Source organism: Gadus macrocephalus, chromosome 16 (genome assembly GCF_031168955.1).
Source record: "Gadus macrocephalus chromosome 16, ASM3116895v1".
NCBI lineage: Eukaryota > Metazoa > Chordata > Actinopteri > Gadiformes > Gadidae > Gadus > Gadus macrocephalus.
In genome coordinates this window covers 7,030,930-7,051,037 of record NC_082397.1, presented here as the reverse complement: position 1 = coordinate 7,051,037, position 20,108 = coordinate 7,030,930, and the positions used below count along the sequence as shown (strand labels likewise).

At 48.1% G+C, this 20,108-nt stretch overlaps 2 protein-coding genes across 2 annotated transcripts in view; both read right to left on the bottom strand.

The window, feature by feature from the left end:
* Positions 1 to 304: 304 nt before the first annotated feature.
* Positions 305 to 9,277, bottom strand: zmp:0000000529 (WD repeat-containing protein 20). The gene is made up of 5 exons (XM_060075930.1): positions 9,254 to 9,277; positions 8,576 to 9,031; positions 6,923 to 7,105; positions 4,037 to 5,575; positions 305 to 3,423 (listed from the first exon to the last, which is right to left on the bottom strand). Exons 1-5 carry the CDS (start codon positions 9,275 to 9,277, stop codon positions 3,376 to 3,378), a joined length of 2,250 nt encoding a protein of 749 aa, XP_059931913.1. The 3' UTR covers positions 305 to 3,375.
* A 533-nt stretch (positions 9,278 to 9,810) lies between these two features.
* LOC132474474 (mitogen-activated protein kinase kinase kinase kinase 5-like) overlaps positions 9,811 to 20,108 on the bottom strand; it is a 22,888-nt gene continuing 12,590 nt past the window's right edge. Inside the window, 24 exon segments of the mRNA XM_060075202.1 lie at positions 9,811 to 10,195; positions 10,689 to 10,815; positions 11,256 to 11,322; positions 11,324 to 11,352; positions 11,615 to 11,683; positions 12,075 to 12,252; positions 13,288 to 13,391; positions 13,727 to 13,785; positions 14,052 to 14,154; positions 14,914 to 14,974; positions 15,181 to 15,257; positions 15,376 to 15,454; positions 15,553 to 15,594; positions 16,273 to 16,340; positions 16,697 to 16,919; positions 17,499 to 17,547; positions 17,653 to 17,673; positions 17,958 to 18,002; positions 18,162 to 18,211; positions 18,456 to 18,493; positions 18,712 to 18,793; positions 19,088 to 19,204; positions 19,704 to 19,785; positions 19,974 to 20,036. Coding sequence (XP_059931185.1) covers positions 10,096 to 10,195; positions 10,689 to 10,815; positions 11,256 to 11,322; positions 11,324 to 11,352; positions 11,615 to 11,683; positions 12,075 to 12,252; positions 13,288 to 13,391; positions 13,727 to 13,785; positions 14,052 to 14,154; positions 14,914 to 14,974; positions 15,181 to 15,257; positions 15,376 to 15,454; positions 15,553 to 15,594; positions 16,273 to 16,340; positions 16,697 to 16,919; positions 17,499 to 17,547; positions 17,653 to 17,673; positions 17,958 to 18,002; positions 18,162 to 18,211; positions 18,456 to 18,493; positions 18,712 to 18,793; positions 19,088 to 19,204; positions 19,704 to 19,785; positions 19,974 to 20,036 — 1,933 coding nt within the window. The 3' untranslated portion in view covers positions 9,811 to 10,095.

Sequence of the window (20,108 nt, the reverse complement as noted above, 5' to 3'; positions counted from 1 at the left end):
ATTCTTGGCACTTGAGTTAACTTGTGGTTTACTGAACAGAAGATGCACTCATGTGCCCTTGTTAGTTCTTCTTTTTCATTGGTATATTATTTGGAAGACAGCTGTTTCCTAAAACTGGGCTACATCCTTTTTAAGCAAATCACTTAATCTGATATTTTGGAAATTCTTCTGTGTATTGTCCTCTTCTCTCCATCAGTTTTTCAAGCGCATTCATCATCTGACATCAATATTTTTCAAGTCGGAAAACAGTAGCCTACTCTCGGTTAGAAACGGTACCAAACATCATATGAAGAACACTTATGAGTGAGGTTTATAGTTTTTAATATCAGATCTCCATATTCAAACAGTGATGTCATTCAGCCGTTAATTTGAACCAGTACAGATGCAGGGGAGGTGTGTGTGTGCGTTTCTGTCAATAATTGGTGTGTTTGTGTGTCGGTTGATGCATAGTTTATTAGAAATTATTAATAAAAAGAAGTACATGCTTTGTGATGTCAAATCTGGAATGTCAAACAAAACAAAACAAATCAGTTAACAAAAGCGTGTTTCTCTTTTGCGTAAAGCTGCATTTCAGAACAAGGCATTGTGGGTAAAGAGGTTCTGGGCGTGCTCTCTCTGGACGTTAATGTGGACTATGGTGTTTCTATAGGTAACCTTTATTATCCATTCCTAGTAGCAGTGTGGATTCAGCACAAAAGAGGAATGAAGTGTAGGAAGATTAAGGAATTCATGCGTTAACAATATTGTATTTTCTTAATGTTATAGTTCAGAGCAAAATTGCAGAGATTATCAAGTTCATTCAAGGCAATTAGCACAGTAAACTAATAAACTATGAACTATCTGATAATTATAAGCTACAAAGTTTACATTTAGTGCATGACTAGTTCATATTTACATGAACCAGCTATATTAAGACGACAGGTGACAACATCTCTTCATCAAATTTACTTTTAACTGCCACTTTCAAATGTTGCTGGCATTAACTCTGCCTAATCATCGTCAGGAGAGAGTTTGGAGTGCATTTATATTTCAAACATCTTCATTGGATAGTACACAGACAGGAAATAAATACAATTATAATTAGTTGACATTTGACATAGAATAAATTAAGCAATAAAACAATTTAAAGGAACAAATCGAAGGGTAACTAGTCCCAAATACTGCCGAAATGCACTTACAAAACAAGGTCTTAGTATCAGCAGTGCAGCTGGTAACAGTGTAAGTGTTTCCAACGTAATGTGTTAACTGGCATTTTCAATGATATTATTATTTGCCCATTGCGTTTCAATTATTGGGTGTCATTTGTGCAAGTTCCCCTATAACCATGTAATATCAGCAATCCTTACCACCGTTATTTTTCTCTGTTTAAAAGAGAATGCCATACCATTTAAACGCTCAAACAAAGGATAATTTTCATCCGACATGAACAAATAATTAAACCCACAGCCTATATTTAACGTTTCCAGCATTAACAAGGGGCGACACCTTCTTTCATATCTGATAGTTTCCCTCATAATATTGTTTGTTATGTGGCCACAAATCTATTTTAGCCATCAGATGCAGCAGTAGCTGAAGCATTGCCTATGCTGCTCGGTATAACTGTCATGGCCTCTGAAAACATTGCCTGTCTCTGAATAAGTCATACAGAGGATATTCCACAGTGTGTTACATCATGGAGCTTACCATACAGTATGCAGCTTAAGAGACGTGTCACAATTTAGATAAGATGAGATGATGTGAGCTTCTCGTCGTCATGACAGCAGAACTCATTTTGGGATGGCGAGGATTCTGACCCAGTACTTTGCGTTCCAGTAAAAAGCGTTTTTTTAATCGAGCCTACTCCAAAACCAAAATGTACGTACTGGGGGACTCGTCAGCTAGCTCTGTACTGAACCAAAAATGAACAACATATTAGCTATGACTCAAAAACCTTAAAACAGAACGTCTTGTTAATTCCAGTACTAGCCTCAGCCAGTCACGAGTGGTCAGTTTAAACACTAATGCAAATGCAAAGGAAGAGGGATTGGTAGCTGCTTCCCTGTACCGGTCTACAGTAAGGAGGGAATGCTGTGTCTTCCGAGAAAGGTTTGACGGCTCACAAGGCCAATCAATGAACTCTCATTTAGTAATTAACTTAAATACACATCCGTCCCCCTACATGACTTCGGTAATCTATTTTTTTAGTAAGTAATGGGCTGAGTGAAGACCGCAGCAGTGGTACTGTCAAGGCTCAAGACAACAACTCGGAAAGGTTCTTTATGTGCAAAAAGATGTATTGTCCAGGATAAACAGGAATAAAAAAATAAATAATAATAATCTTGGAATCGTGTATGTGTCAGTGCATGATCGTTTTAACTGCAAGGGACATGTGTTACTTGTACAAAGTGAGCGAGTGTTTGTTCGAGTCCACACATGTTGTTCGTTCATGAATATAGTGATGAAGTACGACTGGACAGTGAGCTGAAATGTACAGCTAGCGGCCATTTTGGAAGATGCCCTCTGTCTTCAGTGTTCATACAGTTGGAGCCAGAATGCATCGAGGTAAGATCCCCCCATGACAATTTGGGCAGGCCAGTGAAGACTAGCACGCAAAATCAAAACCCATTTGAATGTTAAAGTTTCCCCTTGGACAGCAGACATTCAATAGTTTTAACCGCAGCTTCTATGTACAACAGAAGTATCTCTATATATTAATCTTGGTCAGTCTCTTCAGTCGTTTCTCCTTCCTCCTCCTACGACTGCGTCATCTTCCACACGCGGGCGATGGTTGTCCTCTAGTGTTTATAGAGTATTTTCCATTATTTACAGTATAAATTACTACACAGATTTGTGATAAAATAAATAACATTTAATACATTGGCCGTGGCTTTTGCAGTGTCTCTTGCACGGGTGGGGGGGGGGGGGGAGGTAAAGAAAGTAAGGAAGGAAGGAATGTAAGGTGAGAGAGAAGGATGGACGGTTTGTTTCTTGGTGGATCTTGGCTCCATGAGGGGAAGAGATCCAGAAGTCAGGGACCCCCGTCGCTGTGTATTGTTGTCGCTGCTTAATGGGGTCAGGCGGTGGGGGGGAGGGGGGGGGGGGGGGGGGAGATCTGTGGGTGGCTCCGGCAAGAGGGCGGGGCAAAAGAGAATAGGCATGGTCCAGATGAGTGAGCGTGGCCCAGGTGAGTCCGTGACGGGGAGGGAGAGGGGTGAGAGAGGCCTACTGTAGGGTCAAGGAGGCTCTGTAGGAGCACTGAGCTGGATCACCAGGGCGGGTAACACTGACAGTGGTGTACCGGGGAGTGGCGGGTGGTGGCCGCAATGAGCAGAGGGAGGGAGGGAGGGAGGGAGGGAGGGAGGGAGGGAGGGAGAGAGGGGACGGTTTACCCCATAGCTATACCACCGTGCCGCTGGGAGAGTTGCCGTTTTGTGTTGTCAAGTTCTGGAGGGCAGAGAGAGGAGGGGAGGAGAAGGGGAAGACGTTAGATTCAGTGGCTGAGAGAGAACACCACGTGCCACCCACAGTTTAGGATAACGATTTAAGCGTAATCCAGACATTACAAATTGGAAAAAGGAAATGGTGTGAAGGTCTTGGTGCTACAATGAGACAGAGAGAGATTAGTGACGATGAACCACAGAAGAGCTTCCGTGTTAATTAATTAGCTCTCGAACTTACAGATCCACTCTGCATCTTCTACAATCAAAATTAGTCTAGTATACTCAATCTATCTTTCCTCTATTAAAGGCTTTTCAGCATCTTTATCTTGCCGCCGACATACATCATAATGTTTTAACACATTAAGCACTAAATAAAACTTTTCATTGTCATTGTTGTGTTATTTAAATAGATAATATATTTAATCTTGACACTTGGCTCCAATTCAGAACATGCTCGGCATAACTCTGATATAAACCATTATTCATATCTGGGACGGTTTGCCTTCCAGCGCTCGTCTGCGCTGTGCGACTGCGTGTGTGTCTCCCGCCCTAACGAGCCCCCCCTTATGAACACGCTGATCAACGGGGGGAACAGGGGCGGGGGGGGGCCCACTCACCGCCCGCCCGGGCCGCGCCCAGGTGCAGATGAGCCCCTCCTGGCAGGCGGTGATGATGCAGTCGTCCATGAACACCAGCACGGTCAGCCTCTCGTGGGCGATCTTCTTGCACACCAGCGGCTCCAGCAGCGGCACCTCGTGCATGCGCGGGCACAGCGTGGTGCCCAGCACCCTGGCGGCGTCCAGCCGGCTGCTGCGGGGCGCCACGTTGATCTTGTCGTTGCTCTTGCTGATGTTGCCCAGGCTGTGGTAGCGCTTGTGCTCCTTCTCCACGCCGCCGCCGCCACCGCCGCCGCCCGACCGCTCCGACTTGCGGTCCTGCAGCGACAGCGTGGCGAAGCGGCCGATGCTGAACGGCGTGCTGTTGGCCCCGCCCGCCGCGCCCCCGCCCGCCGCGCCCCCGCCCGCTCCTCCTCCTCCGCCCCCCCCGGCCCCCCCGCTCCCCCCGCCCTCGGCGGCGCCGCCGGGGCCCTTGGCGACGTTGGCCACGGCCGGGTGGGGCAGGGAGTTGGAGCGCGACAGGGAGCGGGGCAGGGGGAGGGGCAGCGTGGGCGGGACGCCGCCGACCACCGTGGCGCCGGCGGCGGTGTTGGGGGGGTGGTGGTGTCCCTCCACCCCGCCCGCCATGGCGGCGGCGGCGGCGGTGCTGCCCGAGTGGGACAGCGAGGGCACCAGGGTGCTGGTGAGGGCGCGGGACAGCGGCAGGCGCGGGTACAGCACGTCATCCGTCAGGTCCCACAGGCAGAACTGCGTGTCCTGGCCCACCGAGCCGAAGCGGTAGGAGACCGCCGGAGAGCCCCCCTTGGAGCTGTGGCGCGACAGCCGGGACAGCGTGCTGCTGGTCCGGATGCGGCCAAAGTGCATGGAGGAGGCGGCGGGGATGGCGGCGGCGGCGGCGGCGGCCGTGGCGGGAGGAGCGGCGGCGGCAGAGGCAGCGGGAGGGGGCGCGGGAGGCGCCACGCCCTGGTGCAGGTCCTCCTCGCTGCCGCTCAGCTCCATGGGCTCCTCCTCCTCCAGGGAGGTGGTGAAGGGGTCGAAGGCCACCACGTTCACCCAGGACTTGTGGCCGTGGCCGCGGGCCACCACGCGGCTCTCGGCGAAGGACCACACCGTCACCAGGTCGTCCTCGCCGCCCGTGGCCAGGTACTTCCCGTCGGGGCTCCACGACACGCACAGCAGGCCGCCGAAGTAGCTCTTCATCACGCCCTGCAGCTCCATGGAGTCGAAGTGGAAGACGCGCAGGCAGCCGTCCTGGCCCACGCACGCCACGTGCACGCCGTCGGGCGAGAAGGCGAACTCGTTGAGGCCGCCCTCGCCCACGGCCCAGCGCAGCAGCGGGTTGCGCGGCGTCTTGGTCTTGCAGGCGTAGACGGCGAAGCCCTCGCCCTGCCGCAGCAGGGAGTACTGGGGCGCGGCCGTGCCGCACGGGTGGTCCACGTTGTAGAGGTAGAGGTGGCCGCTGGCGTGCGAGGCCAGGAACAGGCTCTCCGACTTGGGCAGCCACTTGAGACACGTCACCTTGGACTTGTCTATCAACCTCTGGGGGGGGGGGGGGGGGGGGGGGGGGGCGGAGAGAGAGAGAGAGAGAGGCAGATGTAAGTGAAACTAATGAGTAAGTAGTAAAAGTAATAAAATATAAAAACTCAAGGGGAAGGCTGAAAGCCGTTGATGACAGGCATGACGGTGGGTTAGAGAGTGGAAGTAGAGGGGAAAAGGAACTGAACTTACCATACTGTATTTTAAGGATTTATCATGGAAGTAGTTACGATAACTGAGCCTGCCAATAGGTATTAGAATTATTTAAATGATCACAAATCTTAGGGTAATTAAATAAAATATGGTGATCAGAAACAGTAAAAAGAAAAATGCAAATTAAAGCAACTATTTCACAGTATAGCCCATCTTTAACAAATATTGAATTGGAATCCCATTGAACAATATCAAAACAGAGATTAGGCATTGAGCTGCTAAGGGGAAGTCTGTAGTGTAGTAATAGAAACGCAACTTCCCACAATGCAACACTGAACAATTAGGAGAGCTCAGAGAGGTCCTGAGGCTGAATCTGCAGTTCCCTCACACTGGACCACTTAACTCGTGCTAAAACTGGGAACGAGTGCTCCACACACGGTGGAGGTGGGAGTTGGGGGCTTGATTGATGGAACACTATTCCGTTATCACAATATCTCCTTAGGAATTCAACATCCTGTTGAAACCATTTAATGTTTGGCTGGTTACACAGAGCCATACGGTCATTAAGACTAATTCGCTGTTATAAAGCTGCAATACCTGAACCTAATAGGCCGTATATTCTCATTTCTACTACATAAACGTGCATCACTATTATCGTGTATTCCTCTTACTACTACAAACTGCTTTTTATCCACTGATTTACCGTGAATTCAGATGCATGTCTACTACTAACAGCAGTTAGGCCTGGCTGCTTTTAGCATTATAGCAGCTATTAGCATATCATAGTACATACCACTCTGTTAGCTTCTGACAAGACAACAAATGTGTGTGTGTGTGTGTGTGTGTGTGTGTGTGTGTGTGTGTGTGTGTGTGTGTGAGGGGGTGTGTTTACAATGCTAAGCTAATGTGTATGCAGATGTATAGACAAGATCATTATTAATGTGAATGTCCACAAACAGATACAACTCAGATGGATATGGCTACACAGGCACACACACGTTTACATACGGAAACATACACACATGTTCATACACACATAATTACACACATACACACAAGACCAGTCATGAGGGTATGTACCCCACAAATTCTTAACCATTAATTCTCAAATGAATGGATAAACCCATCTTACACCTATTTGCATGTACAGACGAGGTACATTTGAACACACACACACTCCCAAACACCCAGGCCCACCTCCTCGTTGAAGAGTTTACTGGTCTCCTTCTTGATGGGGTCCAGGTACTGGACCTGGCCGGCCGAGAAGCCCACTATCAGGGCCACGCTCTCGGCCGTGGCGGAGTACTGGTTGAAGTCATGGCAGGTCGGCTGGGTCCCCTTATAGATCCTCTTGTCAATGGGTTTACTGAGGTCCACCGCCTGCAGACGACCAGAGACCGTTGGGCAGAGGGACGGAGAGAGGGACGAGGGATGGAGAGAGAAGAGGGATGGAGAGAGAGACGAGGGATGGAGAGAGAAGAGGGATGGAGAGAGAGACGAGGGATGGAGAGAGAGACGAGGGATGGAGAGAGAGACGAGGGATGGAGAGAGAGACGAGGGATGGAGAGAGACGAGGATGGAGAGAGACGAGGGATGGAGAGAGAGTGGAGGGATGGAGAGAGTGGAGGGATGGAGAGAGAGACGAGGGATGGGGAGAGAGTGGAGGGGTGGAGAGAGAGACGAGGGGTGGAGAGAGAGACGAGGGATGGGGAGAGACGAGGGATGGAGAGAGAGACGAGGGATGGAGAGACGAGGGATGGAGAGAGAGACGAGGGATGGAGAGAGAGACGAGGGATGGAGAGAGAGTGGAGGGGTGGAGAGTGGAGGGATGGAGAGAGAGTGGAGAGATGGAGAGACAGTGGCGGGAAGGAGGGAGAAAGACCGACACCATTTGACAGCGAGAGAGAGACCGACAGACACCATTTGACAGAGAGCCAGCGAAGGATAGAGGGAGAAGAGAGACCGAGAGATAGATGATTTGAATTGAGAGAGGGAGAGTGAGGCATTCAAAGGCGAGAGAGATGGGGGGAGAGGGGAGACAAGTCAAAGGAGAGAAGGAGGGGGGTATAGTGAGTCACAAATTAATGACATGATATATCCATTGTTGAACAAGTCCATTTACCAACATTTCAAGTCCAAAATGTAAATGTGTGTGGACTACAAATGCATCTCTATATATTGTATACATTCACATCTGGGGTAGGGTGTCCTTAAATCAAGTCATCATCTAAATGGCCATAGGCTTAGGGCTAGGCTATGAGCTGGGCTCCATCCTTGGAGGAAGAGGGTACTTTCACATACAGAAAAAACAGTGTCCCCTGAGTATACTTTATTATACTCTCATTTACTCTTCTAGACAATATAACGGTGACATGAGTAACCATTATTTATGAACCTCTTTATGACCGAAGGATAACAGAAGCTCATAAACTATCATTCTTGTGCTTCAAACGATGTCATGTTCAGTTTGTGATCGCAACACCCCACAGTCGACATTCCGTGAATATTAACTAAAAAAACAAAACATCTCCTGATTCCTTGTTCATGTTTAGTAGGCTACATTCTTTTTTTCATCTAGTTACACTTTGGTACTCCTGCGATATTTGACAACATATCCTATAAATTTGCAGTTTTCGGGTAGGCTGGTATTAAATGCACATCAAATACCAGATGTGGACATATTTAACCTTTTCTTTATGGAAGAAAGTATAGGGACCTAATGATGATGAGACAGATGCCGGACCATGACAGCTCATACCATCCCATCATCAACAATGCTGGCTAGCTAGCTGCTACCACCATGATCATCCAATCTGTCATTTACCCCGATGGGCGCTTTACAAGTCTCACCTTTTTGATATTCGTGTAGGTATAAAAATATAACTCTCTGCCGATGTTGAAGCATACTCGCTCGGATTCCTCGCCCGGGTCTTCTGGCTGGAGCTTGACCATGGAGACCCGCACGGGGGGATGGAAGCCAGCCGGAGAGGAGTTGGCTGCGGCATTGGAAGAGGCAGACCCGGGCCCCTGCAGCAGACCTACCCCTCCACCGGCTATCGAACCCGGTCCACCCCCGGGCCCCAGCGTGGCTCCGGTAGACGGACCTCGCGGCGCACCGCCCCGCTGTTGTGAGTCGGAGAGGGTGAGCAGCTTGTAGAAGCCCTCTCTGGTCCTGAACTGGGATTTAATCTCATTGATATCCTTCAGAGCTCCGCCATCTCCGGCATTTTTAGTACAAACAAGCCGCACAGGAAACTGAGATTTTGACCTGGAAATAATCCTACCCCACAACGTGAGAAAAAAAAACTACAATGAAGATGGGAGCAGCGAAGACACGGAGCCGCGCTATTATTCCCATCAAACGGTATTCTCTCCAATGCATTTTATAGCAAGACGCCGGACGCAGACCGCTGCTGCAGCTGCGTGTGGAAACCAGAGGCGCGCTTAACATATGCGACGGGGGTCGCTCGCGCTCCGTCAACCAGTGCACGTGAATGAGTGACACTGATACGTCGACGGTTGACCCACCGACCGACTCCGAGCTGCGCACATTACACTTGATGCACTTGATGTCACGGAAAGCTGAGCCGATTTGGTCAGAACCCCATCACAACTACTGTATATCACCCCATACGTTTTGAGAGAGAAAAAAATAGTGATGATAATGAGGTTAAAAGGTTGAATACATGAACGCACCCCCTCTTCTTTCTCACACACACAAATGCATGCACATACACACACTCTAGCATGCACAAACTCAAAGATGTACATACATGCACAAAGAAACACACACACACACACACACACACACACACACACACACACACACACACACACACACACACACACACACACACACACACACACACACACACACACACACACACACACACACACTCACTTCGTTCTAGATCATAAAAAAGCCGTCTGATTGGCTCAGTGTCTTCTCATGTGGGGAATGATGTTCCAGCCCACACTGACAGAGCACGTTTTGTGAATAGGCCTTTCATGTTTACAACGCACTACGCAGACTTTTGACAAACGAATCCAACTGACAGACAGACAGCCAAGAAGGGGTAAATATACACTGTTTTGTGCCATTTAGTGTCAGATGGGGGTATCACATTTAATCAATGATTTTCTCACACATGGTGTCTTTTTACATTACATCCAAATGACTGACAGCAATCTGTACCCACAAATAATGTCCCAGAGTATTCCCAGACAGAGAGTAACCACTACATGTGTATGGACAGCAAATGGTTGTCCATATTATCTAACAAAGATAACCAGTAACCTCCTCAAAAATCGAACGGCTATGTTTACATTCAATTTAGACCAGAGATGATTTCCAATGATGCTCTCTCTGGTCACGGCAGTACAACGTAGTTCTCTGCGATCTCCAGGATGTAGAGGTTGCACGTGCCCGGGGAGTGCTCCTCCAGCGTCCTCGTCTCCATGACAACCAGCCTGAGGTCACAGGGTCGAGGAGAATACTCCGGTCATACAGAGTAACTAATAACCAGACTTTTTGTTATAAAGGTGAAAGTGAAACTGTAAGTAAAAGCTGATTGCAACATGAACGCTGAGGTCTACAAATCCAGAGGGTAGGACTCTGCGGACAGACTCGTACAAGGGAAGTTGTGCATCACATTCAGCCTTAGTGAACAGTTTTAACCAGTGGTTACCAAGCTTCTAACCTGTTTGTGTATACTTATTAAGTATACACAAGGACCTTTCTAAGAAGATTGTTATACATTATCTTCAGCAATCTCCCGCGACCCTGCATGCATATCAGCGGACCTCAAGTGGGGTCGTGACCCCAAGTTGGGAAGAACTGTAGACTAAAGTAGTAGCACCATATAAATATACAGTAAAGTTGATTGCTTACATCTTCTACTATAATTTAACACTGAGTTTAAATGTTAGGCGCTAGCCAACGGCTAACCCTAGAGTGTGGTACCTGTCGGAGCCGATCAACCGGTACTCCTTCCTGGGGAGATGCTCCTGCTGGAGCACCTCCGTGAAGCTCTCCCCCCTCCTCTGCCAGCCGTGGCGCCACACCACCAGCAACGAGTCCTCAAAATATACTAGACAGACAGGCAGCGGGAGGGACAGACAGGATGGGAAGGGAGAGAGAGAGAGAGAGAGAGAGAGAGAGAGAGAGAGAGAGAGAGAGAGAGAGAGAGAGAGGAGAGAGAGAGAGAGAGAGAGAGAGAGGAGAGAGAGAGAGAGAGAGAGAGAGAGGAGAGAGAGAGAGAGAGAGAGAGAGAGAGAGAGAGAGAGACCGACCAGTAGAATGAGAGAGAGGTGCAGACAGGCAGAGAGATAGACGTCGGTGGCCGGACAGATTGATAAAGAAAACGGATAAGGAAAGAGATATGATGGGGACAGTTCCTTTTTATATAAAACAAGCTATTACACAAAAAAGAATAGACTTATACCAAACCTTTAACTATCTATAAACCCGTTTCAGGTTCTACCCTACTTTTTGTTCAGTCATTTATTTTAATAATATACAGTTACTGACCTACAGAGTCCACGTTAAAGTCGAACGTGGTCTCGTTGCGTCCGTGACCCCTGCTGCTCTTCGTTTCCCCCCTCCAGGCCGACCACGTGTACTGACCCTGTGCGGAGCAGAAGTGACGTGTGCTGGATGAAGATAGAGAGCAATGGAGGGTGACCCCAGCAGTACAGGCCAGCCGCATTAATCCTACTCTCTGAAGAGGGCGGACAGACATATTGCCGTTCTGACAGCATAAACCCTTTCAGGCAATATTTTATACTTAAAGTATCAGTTGAAGAAGACTATAATGGCTGATATGATTGTACATAGCACACACAAACATTGGAAAAACGTGCTTGAGGGATTTTACTGTCTTTTCTTACTTTCTAGAAGGACAAGTAGTGAGTTGTTGTCTAGTTGGTTCACTTGAACTACTTCCGGGCATCGTTTCTCTGCAAACACACACATATACACACATACATGCACACACACACACACACACACACACACACACACACACACACACACACACCACACACACACACACACACACACACACACACACACACACACACAATACACAAACATGCATATACACGCAAGCAAAAAATCAAACAGATGCACAGACAAAAAACACGTAATTCACATTGTATCGTATCACACAAACATCCCTAGGCCCATGATAAAAAAACGTAAATGTTCATAAACCCGTTTAATATCCTGTGACCACTGTTATGTACAGTAGGGGGATGAAGTAATAAACTAGCTAAACCATGTCTTTAAATCCTGTTAAATGTAACTTCACTTGAAATCCACTTGAAATCGTTAGCTAATGTAACTCACCCAAGCCTGCGTTGGTGAACCAGGAAGTGTTGGAGTTGAGGTTGATGTTGTCGAAGCTGATTGGTTGGTTGGAGTCCGGACCGCGGGACACCCCGATGCAGACCAGGGGGTACTCCTGCTGGGAGACGGCCACCATCTGGAAGACCTTCAGCGGGCTGGGCAGCGGGAAGTCAAAGTTCTGGAACACAGACCGGTTCCACGATTCAATGATCTGCTAATGGGACATGACTGGGCTGGTTTGTTAATGTACAGTTCACACACACACACACACACACACACACACACACACACACACACACACACACACACACACACACACACACACACACACACACACACACACACACACACACACACACCAGTGTGGCCTTAACCACACATTCACACACACAAACACACACACACACACACACACACACACACACACACACACACACACACACACACACACACACACACACACACACACACACACACACACACACACACACACACACACTCAAACGCACACACACACTCAGATGATACCACAATATCCCCCAACATGAATCTGATAATTGATCTATATCTCCTCTGTTGACAGTAGCCTCTCTGCACTGCTGTGCGAGGAGCTCTGACCAGCAGCAGTACTGGAGACCAGTGGCTCTGACCAGCAGCAGTACAGACCAGTGGCTCTGACCAGCGGCAGTACTGGAGACCAGTGGCTCTGACCAGCAGCAGTACAGACCAGTGGCTCTGACCAGCGACAGTACTGGAGACCAGTGGCTCTGACCAGCAGCAGTACAGACCAGTGGCTCTGACCAGCGGCAGTACTGGAGACCAGTGGCTCTGACCAGCAGCAGTACAGACCAGTGGCTCTGACCAGCGGCAGTACTGGAGACCAGTGGCTCTGACCAGCAGCAGTACAGACCAGTGGCTCTGACCAGCAGCAGTACAGACCAGTGGCTCTGACCAGCGGCAGTACTGGAGACCAGTGGCTCTGACCAGCAGCAGTACAGACCAGTGGCTCTGACCAGCGGCAGTACTGGAGACCAGTGGCTCTGACCAGCAGCAGTACAGACCAGTGACTCTGACCAGCGGCAGTACTGGAGACCAGTGGCTCTGACCAGCAGCAGTACAGACCAGTGGCTCTGACCAGCGGCAGTACTGGAGACCAGTGGCTCTGACCAGCAGCAGTACAGACCAGTGGCTCTGACCAGCAGCTCCCACCCACCTTGATCAGCATGAACTTGTGCAGGGGCTCGTACCACTGCAGCAGCAGCACGCTGGTGTCCAGCGCGCAGCACAGGAAGGCAATGCCCCGCTGGCCCGTGTCCACTGCAGAGGAGAGAGACCAGCAGACGGACCTCAGGGGGGGAGACGGGTCACCTGAACGCATCGCGCTCGCTGCGCTGCGTTTCAGACTGATGACAGGTATTTTCGAAAATCTATTGTTTTGCTGAGAAGAGGAAAGCCTTATTCTGACACCAAACGTTATTCTGGTGACCGTGGTGTAGACTCATCAATGCACACATTGATTATAGTTGCAACACTATTGATCCATGATAATAATAATAATGCTTTTGAAATGACTATCAACACACACACACAAACACACAAGTTGAAACACACACACCAAGGATGATTGGGTGTTATGGTTGATCTTTCCTCACCAACTGAACAGGTCCTACAGCCTTTCGTGTCTGGTACTTTAACCGTCACTGCATATTTCCTAAATAATGGAAAGAAGGTTAAAATAGATTAAACAATAATTTTGAAATTGGAAGCGAAAAAAGCTGATCAATGGGTAAACGCGGAGTGACAGACGGACAGATAGCCAGATAGAGTAATAAGACAGCTAGAGGCAGCCGGAGTTGCACAAGGCCAGGCAGGCCGCTGGGCTGACATAAAGAGACAGATAGATGGATAGAAAGACAGATGGACAGGGAAACAGACAAGACACATTAAGACAGGTGACCAGGCAGACAGACAGGGTACCTGGGTAGCAGCCTGTGTGTGGGCAGGGCCCCCAGCCTCTGGTCTTTGCGGGCCTGCTCGTACAGCTCCTTCAGGAGGTGGGAGTGGAGCTGGGAGGATTTACCTTAAAGGTGCAGTGTGTAGGCTTTAGTGGCATCTAGTGGTGAGGTCGCAAATTGCAACCAATACAATATCCCATCCTCACCCTGCCCTTTCTAACAACCTGGGAGATGCTATGGTGGCCTACACTGGCCTGTAATGCCAAAAGCATGTTATCGTCTATGAAAGCATCGACTAGCATCAAGTGATTGGGGTCCTTGATGGATTTATAAACTGCAATTGAGCTATTTAGTCTGTAAAACTATAGGTCCGATTTTACAAGTAAGATGGCGATTATGATCATTAATTGAAAACACATGTCCACTCTAGTGCTTTTTGTCAGTTCTGGGCTACTGTAGAAACATGGCGGAGCAACATGGCAGGTTCCATGGAAGAGGACTCAAGCCCTATTTAGGGATAATTCTAAGGTAACAAAGACACAACAATGGTCCTTTTCTTGGGATGATACAATAATTAAAATATACTTATGAATGTTATAATCAATTTCTGCAAAGTCCGTTCCACTAGAATACCTTCTACACATTGCACCTTAAAGTACTGATCACACAAATAGCTAATTGGCAATAAACAGTAGAACCACCCCTACACACAAGGTTGTTCTCCTCCGAAACCACAGAAATGATAGTATTTATTTAAGTCATGATTACAGAAATGGTGGAGAATGGATGTGTTGTATTGGGTAAGATGGTTGGGAATGTTGATGATAGCCTGCTGGGAAAGTGAGTCTTTTAAAGAGGGTAACAAACACCTGAAAGGTATATACCTGAGACAGACATGAGGACGTTGCTTATGGTGTAGAGCCAGGTGCATCTCCCTGGGAACAGCTAGGCGAGAGACAAAAGAGAGACTGTTGGTTCTCCCGTTCTACGACTGCTTCAAAATGACAATGTAACCTAACATGACATAACGTAAAGCGACAAAACAACATGTAATGTCATATAATATGCTGCAATGTAACGTTATATGTAAAGTAAAATGGGGTTTCTAAAGTTTATTCTTCTTCTATTATAAATATCCAGTAAAACCTCACCAGCTCCATGGTTGCCTCGGAGCTGTGGAGGTTGAGGGTGTATATGCCCTCCTCGGCCCCCAGGATCAGGTGTTGTTCTGGGGCAGGGAGAGAGAGAGAGAGAGGCCAGGCTTCAGAGTGAGTCCACTTCCACCGAGGCCCGTGCACCGTGTGTGAGAGAGCATTACAGCCAGTGGACAGGGGTGTGAGATTGACCTCTGGTACTTGGGTTTTCCCAGGCCGTGGTGCAGTTCACATGCAGAGGACAGCCGTGGAACACCTTCTTAAAGTACACCTGGGACCCCACAGGGGGCAGCAGAGAGGGGAGGGGGTCATCAGCCGGTCAACCATGAGACTACAGACGAATGTGAGGCGTGAAGGAGGTACACTCACAGGGGGCTTCTTCGAGACCGGACTGACGGACTCTGATAGCTTCTGGACGTGAGGTCATCAAAGATGGACGGGTAAGATGGGAGACATGAAGGACACAGAGGGATGATGTTAATTAAAATAATGATGTCGTTTACTACTTTCACTGACGCCTTACACAGTGAAACACTAATTGTAGTATTGTACAATAAAAGCGTTCACCCGAAGATACACCTTTTATTTGTATGTTTAATTAAACTAATTGTACTATTGTACAATAAAAGCGTTCACCTGAAGATACACATTGTATTTGTGTCTTTAATTAAACTAATTGTTGTATTGCACAATAAAAGCGTTCACCTGAAGATACATATTCTATTTGTATCTTTAATTATATAATTGTAGTATTGCACAATAAAAGCGTTCACCTGAAGATACACCTTTCATTTGTATCTTTAATTAAACTAATTGTAGTATTGCACAGTAAAAGCGTTCACCTGAAGATACACATTCTATTGCACAATAAAAGCGTTCACCTGAAGATACACATTCAATTTGCATCTTTAATTAAACAAATTGTGGTATTGCACAATAAAAGCGTTCACCTGAAGATACACATTCTATCTGAAGATACACATTCTATTTGTATCTTTAATTAAACTAATTGTAGTATTGCACAATAAAAGCGTTCACCTGAAGATGCGCATTCTATTTGTATCTGTGATTGACCTGAACTGTCGTCACCTTGGTTTTCTGCCTCCTGTGAGGGTCTTTCGGAGGCAGCTGCGGAGGGGTGAGTTCAGTCTGGCTCTCTGTTAGACACACACATGCACACACACACACACACACACACACACACACACATTGATAACTGAGTGGATCTATACTCTGCTATTGTCTGATAGCACCTTGGATCAAGCTCTTTTTCTTTTGCAGCACTTTCAATTATTATTTCACTACGGAATGGGGCAAAGTACAATTAAGCATAGTTTAGTGTATTCATCCTATTAGATAGCATAGCACGTAGGAAAGCATAGCATGGCATAGTATACTAGTGTATCCGTCATATGACATAGCACAGCGCATAGCATAGCATAGTAAAGCAGTGTATTTATGACGCATTTTGTTGACGAGACGCAGGGTGTATGTCTGCTGGGTCGAGACCCACTTGGGCGTTGCTGTATGGTGGAGTTTGGGCGCGGCGCAGGTAGGGGTTGAGTGACAGTCCCACTGTCGGTCCTGGCCACAGGGCCGCGGGTGGGGTAGGAGGGCCGCTCAGGTAGGGGTTGAGTCCCACTGGAGGTCCTGGCCACAGGGCAGCGGGTGAAGTACGAGGGCCGCTCTTCCTCCCCCCCTGTCACACTTTCTTCTGAGCTGGTGCGGGCCTGGGGCTGCAGGCAAACACACACACACAAACACACACACACACATGAATACAAACACACACACACACACACACACACACACACACACACACACACACACACACACACACACACACACACACACACACACACACACACATGAATACAAACATACACACACACACACACACACACAAACACACACACACACACACACACATGAATACAAACATACACACACACACACACACACACACAAACACACACACACACACACACACACACATGAATACAAACACACACACACACACACACACACACACACACACACACACATAAACACACACATAAACACATATACACATGCACACACACACATGCACATACATGTGCATGTGTGTAACATGCAGGGGTTAGGTTTAGGGTTAGGGTTATGCACATTAACCCTAACCCTAAAGCTGTATGTAACTTTGTAGAGTTACGCACACAAACACACACACTCATGCAGGACACACATACACACAACCACACAGAACACACACTAAGGAGAAACCATGAGTTATTTTGACTGAGACCTCCTCGACATCCAGTTCCAGTACGGCTCACCTTCGGAGGTAGAGGAGGAGGGGTTTCGTCAAATGGCATGGTCTGGCTCCTGTCGGGAAAACAATGCATTGGCTATGATTGGTGCATCTGTGTTGACGGTGAACATTCCTCTAAGCTGATTGGACGTGCTGTGTTTGAAGGCATGTTTGATTACCTCTTCGATTGTAGCGTGGGGCTGAGGAGAGGCAGGGATGGAGGGACAGACAGACAGACAGACAGACAGACAGACAGACAGACAGACAGACAGACAGACAGACAGACAGACAGACAGACAGACAGACAGACAGACAGACAGACAGACAGACAGACAGACAGACAGACAGACAGACAGACAGAGAGAGAGAGAGAGAGAGAGAGAGAGGGATAGAGAGGGAGAGTGAGTGCTGGGCAAGTCAGGTTAAAACTTTAGTTAAAGGTTCAATTTTAAGATTGAATGAAGACATGCGCTAGTATACTCACACATCCACGTCATCATAGTCATCGTCTGATTCCATGTTGTCGTCCCTTTTGTGGGTGGGGGGGAAGAGGTGGGAGAGAGAAAGAGAGAGATAGATTACCAAACAGATGCAGAATAACACCAGTGTTGCGAAAAGGTAAGAGGAGGAGAAAGCTTGGTTTAGTATATGCTCCTGGGATTGGCTGGGAGAGGAAGGGTGCACTCACCTGATTGGACTTTTACCACCAATTTTAGGGAACGACGGCCCCAACTGTAACTAAAGGAAAAGAGTGTATTGGTTAACGTAGGCACGCTCACTACCTCCCACAAGCCCAAGGGGTTTCCCTCGCAGTATAACGGCAGTTTCTGTTCTGTCGTGTAGGAGTGCTGGGTTCAAATCCTGCAGGTTGGATACGACCCATTGAACCAAATCTGGATGTTTTCTGTGTGTTCCATACACTTTACCAGTTACTCACTAGAACCCACGTTGAACTACCAGTTCAACCCTGGTAGAAACATACCGTTTTTTCCACCGGCCTCGTGGTGTAAATCTGATTCACTGGGGGCACAAAAAACATGTTTCCATTTAGCACTCATCAATAGTTTAAACCAGCTTGTATCCATAGCACTTCTATGTTCATATGCATTTACGACTGTGTAAGCAATGAGAAGGGGAGGATGAGATTGATTCATTGCTTTTTGATGAACATTATTCACTTTAAAGCCCACTGGTAACACATGTATTAACTAGGGCTGAGTTGAGGTTGGTGTACATACTGCTGGCCCCGGAGTCGGTCCTCTCGGCCTGGTTGTGTCGGTTAATGGACTGTATTCTTCTCAGGTGACCAGGAACCGCCACCTAGAAACCCACCACAGCTGTCTGTCTGTCTGTCTGTCTGTCTGTTCCATCTCACACACACATCCTATCCCTACTTACATATCTCACATAACGTGTCGACGTTACAGAGATTAGATGTCTTCTCATGGTTGTCAAGTAACCTTCGTGCCAGTAAAGTATTTGAATCGTCATTTTGAGAGAGATAAGCAGAGAAAGTGAGAGGGAGACAGAGAGAGACAGAGGGACGAACTTAGAGAGCGACAGAGAGAAAACGAGGGAGGGACACAGGGTTCGCGGTGAGGCCCTTTGCCCTACCTCCATGTCGTCCTCCTCTGAGGACACACAGCTCCTGAGCTTCTCCGGGTTCCTGAGCCGGTCCAGGAGCTCCATGGTCAGCTGCTGCCTCAGGCCCTGCTGGGTCACGAACATGTGCTGCAGGGGGGAGAACGGAGCAGGCACTGGGTCCGCAGAACCGGGGAACACCCACTCAGAACACTAAGAGCCGGGTCCGTCTTAGGGGTGAGGGTCTAAGGGAGTGCTGATCTACAGCTACATTGGCCTCTGATGTGGATGTTCATGCTGATATACTGACACTCTGTGCTGACAGAGGTTTTTTAAAAGGGGAGACGGTTTGACGTCTTTGAAGAAGCCTCGTCGTCCTTTGTATGACAGGGTTTGATTCTACGGCGCCGCTATTCTGGCCAATATTGGTAGATCCACCAAAATACATCACATCGTTAATTTGGTGCTATTTCATAAAATACATGTGTCCGTCCCACATGGCTACGTTCACATGTGAAAACGCCCCCGGTCGATGACATCAAAACAACGTTTTGATCATGGGGAAGATAGTGACCTTTGTCGGTATCGGCCAATCAGTGTCCTACCCCGCAGCCCTCCCCTCCTGGTGAGCCCTCAGCCCCAGACTCACCGACAGCATCTTGAAGGCACTCGGCCTCTTCTTGGGGTTCCTCACCAGCATGGCCTTCACAAAGCTGTAGAACGCAGAGGACCTGGAGGGGGGGGGGGGGGGGGGGGGAGAGGGAGGGAGGAAGAGAGAAGGGGGGAGAGAGTGGGAGAAAGAGAGGGAGAAAGAGGAGAGAGAGAGAGATGGAGGAGAAAAATAAAGGTTTGTTCCTTGCTCTTTTAAATCTGAGAACGTTTTTCTCTTGCTCTATTTGGTTATCGTGGTGTTCCTCACCATTTGGACTTGTCCTTTAATTTGGGAGGCTGGTAGCCACTTTTGGACATGAGGAACAGGACCCTGGGAAGGAGTAGACGTCTGTTAGTGGGACTGTGTGTGTGAGTGTGTGTGTATCTGAATGAACGTGTACGT

Bases quoted from the DNA above. Each gene is read 5' to 3' on its own strand.
- zmp:0000000529 (XM_060075930.1), bottom strand. From the start codon at position 9,277: ATGTGCGCAGCTCGGAGTCGGTCG. The intron at 9,032-9,253 runs GTGGGTCAACCG...TCTTCATTGTAG, and splicing joins GCGCAGCTCGGAGTCGGTCG to TTTTTTTTTCTCACGTTGTG. The intron at 3,424-4,036 runs GTGAGTGGGCCC...TCTGCCCTCCAG, and splicing joins GGGCGCGGCCCGGGCGGGCG to AACTTGACAACACAAAACGG.